Source organism: Lolium rigidum, chromosome 1, assembly GCF_022539505.1.
Source record: "Lolium rigidum isolate FL_2022 chromosome 1, APGP_CSIRO_Lrig_0.1, whole genome shotgun sequence".
In the NCBI taxonomy this organism is placed as follows: Eukaryota; Viridiplantae; Streptophyta; class Magnoliopsida; order Poales; family Poaceae; genus Lolium; species Lolium rigidum.
The window spans coordinates 104,835,052-104,854,178 of record NC_061508.1 but is presented as its reverse complement, the minus strand read 5'-3'; the positions used below and the strand labels follow the sequence as shown (position 1 = coordinate 104,854,178).

Below are 19,127 nucleotides of genomic sequence, written 5' to 3'. Positions count from 1 at the left end.
ATCCACTAAATGCTAAAACATCTTATATTAGTGAACGGAGGAGTAGAAGACTGAAAACTTTACAAGATCGATAAAAATCTTAGACTAATCAAGGTGCTGTTCTTACAAAGAAAAATGGATTTCCTGACGAATTCAGTGTCTGGCCGGCGTCCTGGGGTAGCGGGAGAGTGTGCAGGCAGCGCCGAGGCAGAGGAAGGCGGCGAAGGAGAGCGCCAGCGCGACGGCGCCGACATTGCAGTACCTCCGGTAGAGGCGGCACACCGCGTACCACCCGCTGGCGTCGTTACCCCACATGGCCACCGACCCAATCGCCCCCGCGCCCGCCGTCGCCGCCGTCTGCAGGTTCACCACCAGCTGCACACAACAAAGCAAAGCAACCATGGATCGATGAGCCTAATGGATACACTCGCGTAGGTGAAAATTGCATGGATGTTGGATGGATGTGGTTTTTGTTTCTTGCAGTACGCGCATACCTGATCCACGGGGTGCAGCCAGCCCTTGCCGATGAGCTTCTTGACGAAGACCGCCGTGAGCAGCGAGTAGGCGGTGCAGAAGAAGTTGGTCGCCACGAACGCCCTGCTCAACCGCAAGACAAGAAACGAATGATCAATCTGCTAAGTGCAGGGGAGATAGATCGATCGATCTAGCTGACGAATGAAGAAAGGAAGAAAGCAAGCATTGCATTGCATTGCATTGCATGGCGAGAGATTAATGGCGGTAACGTACACCCAGACGTCGAACATGGTGAAGTTGACCTCGATGCCCCAGCGTTGCTGCCGGTTGGTCACCACGAGGACGGCGGCGGCGAGCGACGTGGCGGCGGCCCCGACACGCAGCGCGACGGTGGCCGTGACGTGCTTCACGGAGGCCACCTTCATGGTCGTCGCCGCCTCCTGCGACTCCAGCTCCACCATGGTGACGGAGGCGCGACGGGTCATGTGCGGCGGCGTCAGTCAGGCGGGCCACGCGCGCCGGAGGAAACAAAGCGATCGGAGAGAGAGAAAACTAGGGCGAATTGCGGTTGAATCTATATATATGGACAGAGGATGCTTGTTTGCGAATGTATGAGGAGACTTGCCCGTAAATTAAACCAGATGAGTCCACCGGAGATACGACTCCAGTTCTATCTACGATCCTCCAGCTTGATTCAGGACAGAATGGTTTCAAATTTGAGAATCTGAAGATAGAAATAAACCAAGCACAAACCCACGCTTTTAGGAAGTGTACATTTGCGAATCACCGGATTTAGGTCTTAATTCTAAGATCGCTGATCCGAGCCTTTTTTTCAGACATTCCACTATCATCAACCCAACCTCAGTTTATTTCTCACCGACTATATGACGGAACTACAGTACTATTTTTTTGTAAGGTTGCGATTGATTCTCAAACAATTTTTTCAGCCAAGTGACATCATCCCATGATTTTATACTACCTCAACTATTTTTTCTCGGTTCCAACCCACTTGCAGCTGAAAATCTACAACTCACTTTTAGCACGAATCACGACATAAGTTCAAGTGATAAAGATATGACTGAACTCTAGAATTAGCAAACCGGTATCTTAATCTCCCAATTCATCATGCGAAAGGTCCGGTTCGGTCCGAACCTGTTACTCGACCTGCGCACCCTTACGAAAAATCTAGGTCCAAGGGTCTAGCCCGTCCCTCTTTTGTCAGGGTAAAGGGTATCCCAGGTTCAACCCTACGGGCACCCACCCGTCCGTCGCTCGACGGCAGTCCACTCCAACCTGATCGGAGCCATGGAGGAAAATCCTATACACCGACCAGGTCGGCCGCTACCGCGCGCCGCACACCCCCCGCGCGCGGTATGGGCCGGCCTGATCGGCCCAGTTTGCCTATTTTTTCTGTTTTCTGTTTTCTGTTTTCTTTTTCTTTTTTCTTACCTTTTGATTTTTTATTTTCTGTTTCTTTTTTGTTTCTTTTTTTGTTTTGTTTCTTTTCTGTTTATTTTTATTTTTGTTCAAATTTGAAAATAATTTAAATTCAAAAAAATTCAAAATTGAAAATTGTACAAAATTTAAAAAATTTCAAATTTGAAAAACGTTCAAATGCAAAAAATGTTCAAATTATAAAAGCGTTCAAATTTGAAATCAGTTCAAATTTGAAAAATGTTCAAATTTGAAAAAATGTTCAAATTTGAAATCCGTTCAAATTTGAAAAATGTTCAAATTATAAAAGCGTTCTGAATCCGTTCAAATATATAAAGCGTTCAAATTTGAAAAAATGTTCAAATTCGAAAAATGTTCATAACTAAAAATGTTAATTTTTGGGAAAAATAACTTTCACAAATTTTTAAAAATGTTAAAATTTAAATTATATCCATATCAAAAAATGTTCAAATTTTGAAAAAAAAAATCAAAATGTGAACATTTTTAAAATTTCGAAACAAATCTGAACAGATTTTGAAATTTTGTTCTCCGATTTTTTTTAAGTTAGATATTGAAAACAAAAAAATTAACAGAAACGAAACAGCAAAAAAAAGAAGAAAAGACCCGTACCTATTGTTAATGGGCCGTGGCCCAACCCACCGACCTGGTCGCTGGGGTGTGCGGTGCCCCGTACGTACATGCCGACCAGGTCGGTGTACAGCAGCTCCCAGCCATGGACCCATGCCCGTTCGTGCGGGTGTTGGTTGTATTTGGGCCTGGCCCATGATGGTGGTTACCGTCTGTACTGTTTCGGTTTGGTACAATGCAGCTCAGCTTCCTTTTTAGGTTTTTTCTTGATATTTACTCTCTGTTATTTTTTTAAATTCTAATAATTATGAATTTGAATAATTTTTGAATTAGAATATTCTCAAATTTGAACAATTTTACCTGCTACCTCACAGGGCTAATTGCGACGCGAAGCGTTTCCATGCACAACAATTTTTCGCTTGTAAGAAGTGAGTCTAGCTCACTTGGTTAGGGAAGTGGATACCCAGGTTCAAGTCCCGAGAGACGCGAATTTGGGTTCTTATTATTTAAAAACAAAATCAATGTAGGTGCTTTCCCTACCGTATTCCTTTAAAAAAAACACAATTTTCCGCTCGTGTCATCTCAAAACAAAATATCGCTTGTGTCATGTCATGGGGCTTAACTGAACCTTGGCCGAAGGATGGGCCGGCCCAACGACCATGATAGACAACGAAGGAGAATCCAAGATACACATGCAAAGGTAAATAAGAAACTAACATGTGTGTGACCACGGCTTACCACCCAAGACAGATGGGCGGACGAAGAGGGTGGATCAATGTCTTAAAACCTATCTCTGCATCTTTATCAATTGGTGTCCCACAAAATGAAGCAAGTGGCTACCACTGGCAGAAATTTGGTATATCATAGCTTATCACACATATGAGAGAACACCAGGTACATGGATTGAACAAAGAAAATCAGTAACAGTGACTGATTTGAAGGAATGCTTGCAAGCAGGGCCGAGCCGGCAAAATTCGGAGCCCTGTGCGGAACTTATAAGAAAATTTAAAATATTCAACAAAAAATGTATATAAACAACTATACCTATTCAACTCCAAGTTGCATAATATTTATTTAAGCAACATCATTCTTTTAGAGTTCTTCAAGATAAAATCTTCAATGATATTCTCATAATCAATCTTCTCTAACACTTCACTCTTAAATGATAATATCGCCAAATCACTGAGTCTTTGTTGTATCATCGTAGTATGACTCTAATAGCTTCAATTTAGAAAAGCTTTGTTGTGTCACATGAATTGCTCCCCACTGGTTCTAAATCACTACATACAAAAATTAAAATAATAAAGTACAAGATCAGCCGCCTACCGCAACGTTGTTGATCAGCTATCGTCACAGAACGCGGAAGATGAGAAAATTCGAATTGCGTCGTGTAGTCGTTGGACACGGATGCGTCACATGCTCAAGCTGTCCGTCACCGTCATCACGGCGTCGCGGCGGTCAAGGAGAAGTCGCTGGCTTCCTCCTAGATGAATCACTGCCTAGATGAATCGATGGGAACAGGCGAGGGCTGAGGAGGGCGAACGTGTGAATCTCCGCGTCGACGCGTAGGCGCGTAGCTCCGAGAGGCCAGGTCGCGAGGACGGTTCGATTGCTGCTGGCTGCCTCGTGCCTCGCACGATTGATTCACGAAGAGTCTCTGCGTGCGCGCATTGAGCTAGCGTTCCAAAGCAGCGAGACCCAGGTAAGTTCCCTTCAGATTCTTTTTTTTTTCTATGTAAGTACATCGGCCAATACAGAAATCTGGGGCCCCTAAAATCCTGGGCCCTGTGCAGCTCGCACATACGGCACATGTGGCCGCCCGGGCCTGCTTGCAAGATCGGCAGTTGATAACTAATGTGTTGTGTCAACATCTTCATTGAGCCAACAATCGTATGAAGCATTTCGCTGATGGTTAGTGAACTGGCCGTTCGTTTCAGGTAAGCTACTGGGTATATTTACGTCTCTAGCCCTGGTTGGCTATGTGATCCAACGCCAAGTTGGCTTTCCGCTACTTCGGTCTGTTCCAAGTGGAGCATACTATGGACGATCGCTCTTACAAGCCAAAGCTGTCATCAGAGTCCAAGCTGCACCCCGCCTTCCATGTCTGATGTCTCGAAGGCCTTCCGAACTTCGGTCTGTTCCTAGTGGAGCATACTGTGGGCGATCGCTCTGCTCATACAAGCTAAATCTTTCAGCGGAGTCCAAGCTGCACCCCGTCTTCCATGTCTCGCAGCTGCAAAAAGGAGCTCCACCATGGCTTACATCAGGAACTTCCTCAAGTGGATGATGGGGCACCTCATCTTCAAGTACCGCAACAAGTGCTTCAAACTCACCAAGTTCAGCGTCGCCACAAGATCCTGGAACAAGCTCTCATTCGCTGGTTGGGGTTACCAGCATCCTTGGCGACTTCATCGTAGAGCTGAAGAGTCGCTTACCACGAGCACCAGCTTGACGGCAAGCCGCTCGTGACGGGAGGAGAAATGTCATGGGCTTAACTGGACCTGGGCCAAAGGATGGGCCAACCACGACGGACAATGAAGAAGAGTCCAAGATACACGGGAAAGGAATAGACCCGTTGAGTCCATATAAGTAGGGATGACCAATCTGGGACAAAATGGATGAACTAATACTTGAAACCGGCTCTCCTCTTCCCTTTGTATTTGTATATATCCCTATCACACCTTGGCTCTCGAGTCTCAACTCTCCTCGTGTTTGAATTCCTGTAACAGATGAACGATCTTGGACGTTCAAACCGAGAATAGAGAGAGGCTATAACATGTTGGTTACCTATGACTATGACCCATTGTGAGTGTATATTATCGCAGTTCCTCGCACCAATGTGTTTTTGGAAGTTCAGCGGGACCGCAGGAGGTGTATGGAGAACGAACTAGCGGCATAGACGGATGTACCTACTTTTACACGCATACACGCATCAAAATTTGAACGACACAGAACCTATATGCAGCCGGAGTATGTGCGCCAAGACATAGATTTTGAATGCAACCACTTAGCAACGGTAGCACGGAATATCTACATACGGCGTTCTGATAAATATCTTGTGGCAGCTTGTCTTTCTTATTATTTTTAGATGGTTGGTTCATGTGGAAACTTTGAGTGATCGGTGAATTGTATTGGTTTTGGAACGTATGAACTACAATAAAGTTAATAAAAAGGGGGTTATCCCCTTATGGAAAAAAAAAAGTAAACTAAGTGATGCCCTTTATTATTGGAAGATTAAACCTGTACATTTGGGGGACTGATAGCAAATTAGTCAGGATAGAATATGTACAGAAATTTTCGTTTTTTATGCGCCGCGGCGCAGGCTATGTACATGACTACAGCCAAAGTAACTTTTCAGTTGCTTATGTCGAAGTACTTGGGATCAGCAGGGAAGTCATGTTCCACCTTAAGCTGCAAAAGAAATGAAACCAGCAGATTAAATCTACGAATCGATAAAGAAACAAGAGAGCAATTATTTCTGCGTAAACTGAACAAGAAACTTCAGTGTAGATCAGCTAGTTTACAATTTGATGCTTGAAGAAAGAAACTGGAAGAAGCTCCATCAATAGAATACTTTCAAAATGTTAAAATATGTGCATACCTCTCCTTCATCTGCATCGGAGTGCCTCTGAGGAAATACAACTCTAAGATCGTTGTAGAGATAGAATCTCCGATCCTCGGTCAATGCGTTGCCACCCTGCGGTACTGATGATGGATCGGATTTGCAACGTAACATCGATTTTGAGGACTTCTTGGAGGCGGGGCAGAGAAACCGCAGGTGCAGAGCATAGCGAAGCACGCCTCCACCTGAACTGTCATTGATCCTGGAAGTTGCACAGCAAGATTTGTTTGAAACTGAGCGGATGCTCTCCATCTGACAGCAACAATCATCAGAATCAGTATTGTTTTTCTTGTTCCCAGGAAAACTGGATTTATCTGATTCCTTCATGTCAGTGCCCAATGAAGAACATTTTGTGTTTGTGCATCTCTTTTCTGATTCATCAGTTGAGTTGCACGTCTGTCCCTGCCCACAGCCTGCAAAGGCAAACGAAATAATCAGTGACTCAACATATGTAATTTGGATTAAGCGCTTATTATCAGGCTATCAGCTCCATTACATTCCGAGCACAGAGTTCCACGTTGTGCAAATTCACTTCCACATGAGACAGACTGCGCTTTGGGACCAATGTTTGTGTCACTGCACTTGCTTTCTTCTTTCACTATATTACAGGGAGAAACAGTGGGAGACAGAGTGACCTTTTGCCGCATGAACGTCTGTCTCATTGTACACAAGGCAAATAAGATGAGAAAAGGGGATAAGAAAAATAAAAACTGCTTATATAGACACAAAATCCTTCGAAAGAAAAAGGAAACAGTTCCGTGCATGCCATGGTACCTTCTAAGTTATAAGATATACACTAAATGATGAAATAACTGTTCTGTGTCCCAATCCAACCTAGGTTTTGTAGTACTAGAGGGCAGCCCACTTAGTTGAAGTTATAGCTGAGTGATGAGTTAATACATAAGGATACACTATGTACATGATTCCTTAAGCCTAAGGCTAAAGTTACAGGAAAAGATTAACTGAGTGATGACTTAATACATAAGGATACACTATGTACATGATTCCTTAGGCCTGATTATAGCTTGCAAGTCGCAATCAAATAAGGTTTGAATTTTGTTTCCCCTAGCTCAGCCAACAAAAAAAGAGTAGAGCACACATCTGTTTTGCCTCCAAGAATAATAAATATCAGAATAGCCTTTGGTTTTCTTCAATACATAATGGATAAGTAGTCAACTAGTCATGGTATTGTGTACCTTGGTTCCAGATGGCATGTCAGTCAAGTCATAACTGCAGAAGAAAGTATGAAGTGGAGTCTTCTCGGGGTTGCTCACAACCTGATGAGTGTATTGTTTAACTCAGGCATGGGAACACATGTAACAACTCAATACAATTTCAAATAATAGCTTAACTATGCTGAGAAATACGCCAGGTGTCTGAAAAAAAGGCAACCTAGCCATGACAGGTGACATTTTGTATGGCCCATCGAAACAGGTCAAAACCATTAAGTTTAAGGAAGACAGTGACATCCATAAGAAAATTTCTCAACATGGCTTGTCAAATGAGATTCCTCATATAGGTATTTTCATTACTATAAAGCAAAACCAGATAGCGAAGATGCAGTGCTTGACATCGAAGAGGTATTGGCAATGAACTGCACAAGAACAAACATAGCCACAAGCTCAGGTTGAAGAAAACTAGTACCAGTTGTATTCGCCCCTTGGCAGGAATGCGTAAGCGACTCTTTGCTGATCGTGAATCATTGTTACTAAGGTTTCGGAGTTTGGGGCTGTTAATGTTGGTTGTACTTGTCGATGATCTACCAGCAAGATCAATAGAAGAATAGTACAATAAGGAGCTATCTTCATCGATGCTTGTTACTGCAAATGGAAGTTTCTGAGTTGGGGGAGAGAAGCTACCACCGACAATGTTCAGGACAGCTAGGAAACCATCAAGTATCTGCATCGACAGAGAAAAGGAATCAAATTCAACAGTCAATACTCTCTGGAACTGTAGTACCTAGATGGTGAACAGCAAGAAATTAGACCTGATTGTCTTTTCCATAAGAAAGTCGGCCAGACAAAAGGGATTCCTCAAAGGAGACAACTAGTGACCTCCTTGCAGGGAGACTCAGACTCCGTCCATAGCTGACTCGGGGAGATATAGGGGAAGATTCAGAACCCCAGTTTTGGTATCTTCTAAATGAAATTCTATTAGGGGTCATAGCACCATATTCATCATGTAACCTGTTAGTTTCTTCTAACACATCTAGCATCCTGATTCCATTAAATCCTCCTTTTTCCTTTAAATCCAGAAAATCATTTTCAATATCTTTCATTACATGCCTTGGAGATCCTTTAGTCTTAACTGTATGAATGTGTCTAGGGCTCAGAGGAGACAGAGAGAGCGGAGAGTGTGCTAATTTTGCACTAGCAGCTAGATGATCATAATAGGATAATGACTCCTTGCTCCCAAGCAAAGGGCCATCAGTGAAATAATTATAATTAATCCTATTGGCATCACATTCTGAACTCCAATTGGAGTATCTAGGGGTTGGACAGGCCTGTGAATCAAAATAACTGAGGCTTCCAGGGTTTGCCTTATTATCTTGTAATAATCCAGAAATGTAAAGTTCCCTACCTGGCTCAGAAAGCTGAAATCTTGCATCACCAGAAGGAATATTCAGCAAACTGCCATGGAACTTTCTAGGGAGCGCATTTTTAATCGGCGAGAGCAGTCTTTTCCTTGCCTGAAGTTCATGCTGATAAAATGGTGAATCACAATTAGCAGTGGCCGCAGACGGACATATCATATTTAGTTCTGTTGTATCAGAACCTCCAACAAAGTCTGATTCAAAGCCCACAACCCTCGTTGTTGGCATATGGACAGCAGGTTGCAATTTAAGAGAAGATCTAGAGTTTGTATCTTTCGAATCAACTCTTAATCCTTGGAGGTCTACGGGTCCAGCCAAGGCATGGCTGTCTCTAAAATACCCGTTCGATTCATACGGGGCATCTAACACAATCTGTTTATTGACATTACCGACAGACCGGTATGGAACCTTGCCACTTGAGCTTTCTCGAGGAAGCCCATCCAAATCGCAGGCACCAACACCCTCATTACGTGGAGGGCTTGGCACACGTGACCTTGATCCTGTAGAAATATCTTCCCTGGCTGAAGAAACTTGAGGTAAGCCCATGGCAACCAATCTCTGATGCTCAGTGAAAAGGAAGGCCTCCAATTTGGAATTGCTCCTGCAGTACAACTAACAATTCCTTTCAACAGCCCACTTCAGTAGCTTACAATTCCAATATCCAGTACGCCAAATCGGTGCTTCGGCAAATTATCAACTGAAACCGATCACCACCAGAAAGGCAGAACCACAACAACATTTCCGACTCGAACCCATCTGAAGCAAGGTTACCATATGCCACGACTAGTCATTTCCCGCTGGCTACCGCAGCAACCGGAGATGATGCGCAACTTGGCGCCTGAGCAAGCAACCAGGAACCTACAATGAATCATACCAGGCGATCACGTTACAGCCCTGCACAAACGAATCATTGGTTCAGTGAACTTGAACAGAGGCTCAATTGATCCCCTTACTTCCCTAATCGCATGAACTGAAGTTCAAGTAATTACACTCCACTGAAGAACAGAGGCTCAGTTGATCCCATTACTTCACTACACCCATGAACTGAAGTTCAATTAATTCCAACTGATCATATTACTTCACTTGACCCATGAATTGAAGTTCAATTAATTCCACTACACTGATGAACAGAAGCTCAATTAATACCATATGCTATTGATTACTATATTTAGCTCAGGAAACTTCTGGAGCTTCTGTGTGATGCATCAGAAATGGCAAGTGAGATCCCAACTAATGATTGCACATCCACTAGAATGCTACAATACTCCAGCCCATACTACACCCAAACAAGGCAGAAATAATCAGATAATCACTGAGCAAAAAAAGATATACATGGACTAAACCTCGAAGCTATCGATATAAGAAGCATGGTGGCAGCCAAATTAAGGAAACGAGAAAACAAATTTGGGACAGATAGAAGGCCGTCACCGATCGGAATGAATAACAGAAATTCCCCACTCGTAACCAAGAAACCCGACCAAAGCAACGGTAATCGCGGAAATGGCAAAGGTTACCTGCCTATCCACGGAACCGGACCGATTAATCAGCAACCCCATGGCCGCCGAATCGAATCGGGGTCTGCCGCGATTGACCGCCGCCTCGATCCGACTACCAGAAACACGCCCCAGGAAAAATCCGCGCCTGATCCGGTCAATCGCCGGGGAAAAAGCGCAGCGCGGTTTCTGCCGGGCTTCTCCCTCCCCTGCCCCGAACCTTCTCGCTTGCTTCCTTGGCTGCTCTTCTCTCCCCCTTCCTGCCTTCCTTCTCCAATGGTGGCTAAGTGATTCTTGGAGCAACCAACTACGGACCCTTGATCAGGATATGTTTAAGAGGGAAAATGCTGGGTCAGTAGTAGCGGCATCAGCAGCATCTGGATGTTTCCAATCAGCTCGGCTGTTTTGGTTTCGCTTTTGTTCTTGTTCGCTTGTTTTCTTTTCTCTCTACCCAAATGGATAAAAGAGGTTCTCGCGTGTTGTTTATGTAGCTTCCCCTTTTAAGCACATAGCTCCCTGAAGTCTAAAGATTTAGTTTTCTTAGGCTGATGAGGCAACTGAGAATTTGTGGTAATCAACACACGTCAAAAAGATGACTCACATCTGATTTATGAATGTGGAATAACAATCCCTAGATCTATCTAGTCTCTACATTCTCTAATATCTAAAAACTACCGATTCAAACCGTATTTTGGAATACCGGTTTTTCCTACAATTTTGCTATATTTTATCACTTGAACCATTTTATCGGTATAATTTTGTTGAAATGTGCAATGTCAATTGATAGATATACTTGTGGATTTGATAGCTTAGGCGGACTATAAAAGTGTGTTATAGTGATTGTCTTGCCACCTCATACATGGAAGAGAGAGATTCTTTTTCAGTAAACCATATCTACTAATAACAATATCTTAATATTCAACGTCATTGTTGTTTAACTTTTTTTCAAGTCATGTGGAGTAAGCCTAACTCGTATAATATTCTATTAGCTAGTTTACTATAAATTCTAAATAACAAAACCAGATCTATTACTCCTATAGTAATCTATTACTCGTATAATAATCTATTCGCACTTCAGCAAGGGGCATTGCTCCATTGGAGGGTGCAGGGCCGACGGATCTCCCTCTGTAGTGTACGGTATTCGTACAGCAATGCGGCGATGACTTCCTATGAATGAAATCGGATCGACATACACATGTCACTTATTGTGTACTTCCCTTCTACTTAGCTAACAAGTGGATGCATGTCATGGAAGTTTTGGGAGTAGTGATTCGGCCTGATTGGAGATGATCCTAGATAGTTTAGTCGGTGCACGACCAAGATGATACTTGTTGGTGACCTAGGTGGCTATCGCGGAGGAAAGCATGGTGGGTTCTTCAAGAGTAGCGGATAGAAGAAGCTATTGGAAAACCAACCATCAAGACAGGAACAACACTCCATACATAGGGGTGAAAACATGTGTTGTGTCCTAAACTGGTTGGATCCGGAAACAACAAACTTGCATCCCTCTCATTATTTAAGGCGTCGAGCCAGCACATAGAGTGGAAGTCCTTGTCATAGCCTTTCAGGCTAGACTCGACAACATCGGTGCAAGTATGTACTCCGTTCCCGAAGGCGATGGTTGTGAAATATGGCAGCTTACATCTTTGTTGCAGGTCAACTTTTGTTAGCCATTTCATGAACTTGGTTTATAAGGTGTTTTGCTCTTTGTTGTATTGCCCTTGCTTTTCTAATAAAAAAAAAGAAAAAAGGCAGACGTGGTATGCAGAGGTTATAGGTATTATACTTTCCTTTTCGAAAAATATTGCATAAGAGACATAAGTGTGTGTGATTATTTCGCATGCTTGATTGTACTTGTCTTATTCCAAAATCACCCTAAAAACAAAGAAAAACAACACCAAAAGATTGTATTGGAGAATAGAAATAGGAAGACACAATATATTGCATTTGGAAGCACCTGTTTGTAAAAGGTGACCGAGTACAAGGAGAAATGAAATCTGAGAGCATGGACCCACTGAGTATGGGCCCCGGATCCGTACGTTCGACTTTCGCATCATGTCTAGACCAGGTCCGACTGAACCTGGTCCGTTCGGTGGCAACGCCATCTGTTCTCCTGCCCATGAGCACCATCTTATTCTGTCCTCGGTCTTCTTATCTTCTTCAGGTCTGCAAACTTATTTGGTGATGTAGGAATCTTTTTTGTACATTAAGCATTTCATATTGACTCTGATTGAAGGTGTCGACGTTTGAGGTTTGAATCGTGGCACAGGGAAGTCCACCACTGCAAACAGCGGCCAAAAGGAAATGCAGCTATCTGCCCGTGGATTTGAGGGAGGGAGAGGGAGAGGGACCTATCCAAAGCAAGCCCCACCGCCCACCAATGATGGTCTAGCAGGAATGATAAGCTCTAGAAATTAGAGACAGGACGGATCGCTTTCTCATGCTTGTGACAATATTTGGTAGTTTCCAGTGGAAGAATCATCAGAGACCACAAGACCCCCACAACCCACGGCACCGCAAGTTGCACCCCATGTGTTACTTTCCCTGCTTCCGTCAGTTACTTTCCGTGGATATACTACTGCCAGAATATTGGAGGCTCTCTCTACCAGTAGCGTCATCTTCACAGCACTCGCCTCAGCTACTTGTCCCTTTCAAACACAAGAAGTGCCCACGCGTATCCCTTTCAGACACCAGAAATGACCACCTGTGTCGCTATCAAACACCGGCATCCTTCCCAGAAACAATTCACTGTTTCACCCTGTATTTCAACTCAGGACCCATGAGCGCATGATCCGTAACTAACCTCGTCATTCATCTTAAGGAAATAGACACAAAGAAACAGGCGCAAAAATCATGTACCAACACGACACCAAGTGCGCAGAGAAAGTAGCTTACGAACGTATGTACCTCTCGTCGATTAAACATGAACAGAGGTAGTACATGTTATTAGCATATTCGTCAGTCATGTAAAATCTCCACAGGTTGCATAATTCAAGTTTTTCCAGGCGTGAACCATGACTGTATGCATCCCTCCAGCTGAAATGGGAACATCTGAATCGACGGTCCACAACGGATCTACAAAATTAGCTCACGAGAGTTGGGAAGATAACCCATTATGCGATGTGGTACAAATTTTCTGGACATAAAAGAAAAGAGAAGGCCGAGAAACAGAAGTTTCATTTGAATTTAGGCAGTTGCTGCCATTGACGTTGATCTGTAGCAAGCCCGCTTTGCTGCACGGACAATGTCCTCAACCTGCAAGTATACAGAGCATTAGTAGAGGAGAAACAAATGGTTGATCACATTAGTAAAGCAAGGAGAAACAAGTATGCATTGTTCCCTTTTGCTGTCCCACTAGGCAAAGGGCAAGTTTAATAGTGTATATAATTCTTTACTAAATTCCTAATAATGGTGAACCAAGCTTGCAATGAAACCAACAGGTAGCTTTACAAATAAATAAATATTCCAATTTCCCCATCCTCGGCAAAGATTTGCACAATAGCCGATCGATGATACAGGTAACAGCCTATAATAAATAGGTGAAAGCCAGAAAAGTAAATCAAGAGTAGATTTGTTATATTTCCAGTGCTACTGATGATAACGCTGGGTCATTATCGATTAGCAAGCTTGCTTAACCAGATGTATAAAAGATGGGATCCATAGGTTTTGAATTAAAGCAAGAGAAGCAGGAAGCACATACCTGTGGAAACGCCAACCTTTCCAGGTTCGCAGCATAGGGTGTGGGCACATCAGCTCCCGCAATCCTCTCAACTGGTGCATCAAGATACTCAAAACTGTCCTCCACAACAGACATGCTGCAATGGAAATGCATCTCATAATTCAATGTCCAGGCATATTTGAGTGTAGCGAGGGGGAAGGAGCGAGAGAGACAGACCATATTTCAGCACCAACCCCATGTTGTGGGAAGCCTTCTTCTACTGTTACCAATCTATTGGTTTTCCTAACAGATGCATTAATAGCAGCTCTATCCAATGGTCTAATTGACCGAAGATTGATTACCTGTTAACAGAAATTAGTAGATAATAAGTAAATAGTTGCATAATTGTAATACATAACAATATGCTTTGCAAGGCAACTACCTCAGCACTGATTCCCTCCTTGGACAGTATCTCTGCAGCCTGAAATTTGACTGAGCATGAGAATGTACCCAAAATATTTTCAAAGTAATGTAGCCATATTGATCGGTGTTGTACATATATAGTGGAAACAAATTGATATACTCCGAAGATGCTAATAGACAAATCATTCACGTGAGTATATAATCTTTGAGAGAATCAACTTCTCAAAATGTCATAACGTAGAGCAAAAGACTCTTCTAGATTTGGAGACCGTTTTCAGAAATGAACCATTTATCATTGACACAACACCTGACATTAAGCTATAGCATTTCCACACCACAAGCACAGTGAAGCCAAGTCAGTAAGAGGTTTCAGATTGTTGATAGCGCTAGCATATGCATGATCCTTGATTAAGGCACTGATTCATGTGACAACATGTTTTACTGACTAGTGAGTGCTAAGTCATCTTCATGCGAAGGTTTGTTTAATTTCCTTTCTGCAATTCTGTCCATGCATGTGTTGACACTGAACCATGACCCGCTGAAGAATTCTTAGCACTGAAGATCCCAAAGATTACACAGTGGAGTGTTTTGACAGCATATGGAGGATCAACCGACTTTAATCCAAATTAAAGTCACGTAGAAATAAGTGGCTTGTGTAGGCCATGATTTTCATAACACGCTTAGCACCCACTTAAATAAGCTTTGTGAACCCACCACAGGTCAAAAGATTTTAGCACCTTGTTTACCCAGCTCACCTTGACCTTTCACAAAGTTATAAGAAAGCCCAAATATTGACAAGAAAGCACAAAGTTCCTAGATTTAAATATATGTACATCTACGAAAATAGTTTCCAGATGATAGGGTACCCATAAATAAAGAAAAAGGAATCAAATGGACAAAATTCAGAGGTTCAGGGTTTTTCCACATTCCAGCAACACTATTTTATCAGCAACCATTTTCAGCAGGAGTCCTACTCAATAAAGTATGTCCTTCCTAAAGAGTTGTTGCTCTATTATGATCAAATTTGAATAACAAACACCTGATAGGAATAATATAGAACAACACAATTGGCAACTTATTTACTTTTAAGAACGGTATGATGGTATCCACATTACCTGAAGCGCGTACCCAACCATCTTGGAGAATGCAGTAATTGTAATATCTTTTCCTTCTCGTTCTATCTGCAGACCAATAAGAAAAGATCCAAACGAAAGTAAGCCTTCCTGAAAATCCATTAAAAAAATACCAGGCAAAATTTAACTGTTCCCTGCCACTAAATTAATAGAGCATACCTTAGCCTTGCCGATTGGGACAGTGAAGCTAGAATCAAGTACTTCAGCAGAAATAGGAAACGATTCACCATACCTGCGGAAATGAAACATGTGATACACAGAAATGGCAACCCAAAATGTACTGAAAATAACCAAGTAGGACAAGATATTGCGTACAGCAGTTCATTTTCCAGGAAAACAACAGGGTCTGGATCTCTGATTGCTGCTTTCAGCAAGCCTCGAGCGTCTTCTGCCGAATAAGGAGTTAGGACCTTCAGTCCTGGAACATGTGCATACCAAGCTGCATAGCACTGCATACCAAGCCAGTTAGTTATTCCATCGAACTAGAGTTAGACCATTACAGTTCCATTCCTTGAATACACAAATAAAATGTTAAACAACAATGACCAAAAGATAAATAACCTTCCCATGGCATATAAATCTCTTATAATTCAGCTCCCTCTGCTAAAATTTGTCCCTTTTTAATGGATTTACCCCATGGAACCCGCGATTTTTGGTGCATACAATTATTTTTGGGAGTCAGATTTTTTGAAAAACACGTCCTTCACTTTACTCTCAACAGAAGAAACAGGATGAAGGATGTTGATGAGCACACAGATAGATAAGGATAAGTTCCATTCACAAACCTGTGAGTGCTGAGCACCAACTCCAGCAGCAGCACCATTTGGTCCTCTGAAAACAATAGGAACATTTATCTGACCAGCTGACATGTAGTTCGACTTGGCAGCTGAATTGATAATGTGATCAATTGCCTGAATGTGCAAAACAGAGCTATTAGGAGAACATTTTCGGAACTGGCTGCGGCAGAAAAGGTTATCGGCGCAAACAATTAATATGTGATTATGGGGACCGAAAATTGATAAACAAGTAGTTACTAATGTACAGTTAGAAAATTTGCAATTAATAGTAATTATTTCAATTCTCAGAAATAAGAATAATCTGTGATTATGCAGACCAGCAATGTCTAACAGTAAGCCATGAAAGAAAGATGAGTAAGAGATCTTGCCAATCTTGCAACTTACAGTTAAGCAAACATACTGTGTTAATCAAATTCTGAATTCTGTAAGAACTGTCCAGGAAGGAAAATGCAGCGATGTGGTCATCAAATTTTCGTAGGGGGTAATATTTACTTCAGATATGAGTAACTTGCAATGTCAGATTCTAGTAATCGTATACTATATATTTAAAAACATAACCACTCCAAGAGCATTCCCCCTAAGAATAGCATGATACAAGACAACCAAGGCCAGACTACGGTACACATAAAATTTAGCACATTTCAGAATCAACAGTTCAACACACTGGTTATTGCATTCTTTTTAGTAAAACCAACAATTCAACATGGTGACTACCAAGTACAAACTATAATACTACACATAGGGCATTAGGTCCTACTTCCAAAATATACACCATCAGTGTCAACACGACAACAGCTACTGTAATCTATGCAGCTTAGAAAATTAGCAGTGAGAAACAATACAGCCATACAATAAGGTTCTTCAACAAACAGGCGTTTTCGGAATTTTGACAAATGAAATATGACTGACCTGCATCGAGAAATTAAATGTCATGAACTCTACTACAGGTCGAAGACCTTGGTAGGCAGCACCAACACCAATGCCAGTAAAACCAGCCTGAACAGAACAAAGCATATAAGTGTACTTAAAAATGATCAACACAAATCTGACAACTTACAAACAGACGACAACAATTGCTTCAAGGGTTTAAAAATAAAACCTCTGTGATTGGTGTATCAAGAACCCTGTCAGGGCCATACTTGTCTAACAAACCCTTTGTTATCTGCAAATAATACAAAGGATGTGAGTGATAATATTATCTTTATCTTTACTCTTATAAATATCTGAGTTGGTGGCGGCCCGTTCACCCTTATGAGATTACCCCTTAAGTTGCCAAGTAATTAATTACCACAATTACCATATTTTATGTAGTAGACGTATGTATCATTAAAATTTGATTAATTTTGCATAAAGTTTAGGACTGATGTCACAACGGTTTAAACAACTCAAGCAACGAACAGAACTTCATTAGCAGGGCAGAGCATTTGGTTATTCACAGACACACAAAATAGTTTACGATAACGTGATAGAGACAGCATTAGTCTTTAAAACAAAGTACTCACCTTGTATGCACCTTGGTACTCTCCAACCTGCACAAATACCATGTATTAGAGGGGCGAAGGGGATCAAATAATGAAAAATATACAGCATCTCTTCCGGATGGTACCTCTTCTCCCATCAAGAAAACGGAAGGGTCCGCAGCCATCTCCTCGTCAAGGGCAGAGTTCAATGCTTCACGCACATTCATCTAAAGAAGGAAAAGAAGAAGAAGTGCATAAATTTGCATGCCAAACCAAAACATATGCGCAGAGTGGAAAAAATAACTTCTCCAGAGTCAATACAAACAGAGCATTTCCAAGATTCAACAAGCAAGTGTATTAACGACCTAATAAGAGATACATATGAGTTGCCCTAGAATCTGCAGACACAAGGAATTAACTCAATGTTGCGTAAATTCGACCATGTGAAATCAGAGACAGCGCTGAATACTTGTACAACAGATGTCCATTCGCCAGCTTAGACACCACTACCGATTTCTCTCCACACCTACCGTTCAACCTGGAACTAAAAAATCATGCGCCAAAGGGAAGTCCCTACCACCCGAGACGCACGAGCACCAAAAACAAGCGAATCTCCTGGCTGGCCAACCGTATTTCCGGAGCTGAGCTGGACAAACCAAACAAGGTGCCATACAGATGCAATCAACGCCTTCTACCGTTCAACCCCAACAACTTCGCCACACGATCACAGATCACACGTCTAGGAAAACAACGCGCACGCAGCGGTACCATTCACCATCCCCACACGAACAACCAAAACGCAGATTAAACCAGACAATTCCGCCTAGCACGCCGATCGCGACACGAGCGCAAGCCGCGCAACGGCCCGATTTAATACGAGCGAGATAGGGTTCCGTCGAGACGCTCACCTCCTTCGGGGCCGATGAGTAGGTCCTCGCCGCGCCGGTCGTCGCCGCCGCGGGGCGCAGGGCCTGCGCCAGCCGCCCGAGCACCTGCACCGATCGAAACGCGGTCAGATTCCGAAACAACCAGGCGCGAACGGGGGAATCCCGACGGATGGATGGTGGGAAAATCGGGTCGGGGAAGCGCGCGTACGCATCCGGATCTCCTCGCGGCGCCCAGCATCGTCGACGCGATCGGCTACCGGCGGGGGGTGGGGGATTGGAGGGGAGATTGGGGGCTCCTGGGAAGGTGGAGGAGGAGGGGAGCCGGGTTCGGCTTTTGTTTGTTTGGTGGGGTTCGTGATGAGGATGGCCCTCGTGCTGTTGAGACGGCGGGGTGAGGGAGATGGAGATGGATGGAGAGGACGCCGCCGCAAATGCCGCGCCGACTTGCAGATCGCCTTGTATTTTTGTAGAAAAGGACGTCGAGGAAGTCAGGTATTGCACCTGGACCTGGAATGGTAGTATGATGCTTATAAGAAGAAGAATATGGGTGATACTGAAAATATGCAGCTTTATTGTCCCTAGTTCA

General features: G+C 43.0%; 2 protein-coding genes across 2 annotated transcripts; both read right to left on the bottom strand.

The window, feature by feature from the left end:
- Positions 1-5,677: 5,677 nt before the first annotated feature.
- On the bottom strand, positions 5,678-10,635 carry LOC124707199. Its single transcript, XM_047238895.1, has 7 exons — positions 10,205-10,635; positions 8,085-9,584; positions 7,742-7,996; positions 7,294-7,374; positions 6,594-6,750; positions 6,077-6,510; positions 5,678-5,886 (listed from the first exon to the last, which is right to left on the bottom strand). Exons 2-7 carry the CDS (start codon positions 9,234-9,236, stop codon positions 5,830-5,832), a joined length of 2,136 nt encoding a protein of 711 aa, XP_047094851.1. The 5' UTR covers positions 9,237-9,584; positions 10,205-10,635; the 3' UTR covers positions 5,678-5,829.
- A 2,435-nt stretch (positions 10,636-13,070) lies between these two features.
- On the bottom strand, positions 13,071-18,910 carry LOC124707101 (pyruvate dehydrogenase E1 component subunit beta-1, mitochondrial). Its single transcript, XM_047238794.1, has 14 exons — positions 18,750-18,910; positions 18,563-18,646; positions 17,801-17,881; positions 17,697-17,723; positions 17,294-17,356; positions 17,104-17,190; positions 16,183-16,308; positions 15,713-15,846; positions 15,557-15,629; positions 15,380-15,445; positions 14,284-14,322; positions 14,079-14,203; positions 13,884-13,998; positions 13,071-13,438 (listed from the first exon to the last, which is right to left on the bottom strand). The coding sequence occupies exons 1-14, from the start codon at positions 18,777-18,779 to the stop codon at positions 13,370-13,372; spliced, it is 1,119 nt and encodes a 372-aa protein (XP_047094750.1). The 5' UTR covers positions 18,780-18,910; the 3' UTR covers positions 13,071-13,369.
- Between the last annotated feature and the right edge of the window lie 217 nt (positions 18,911-19,127).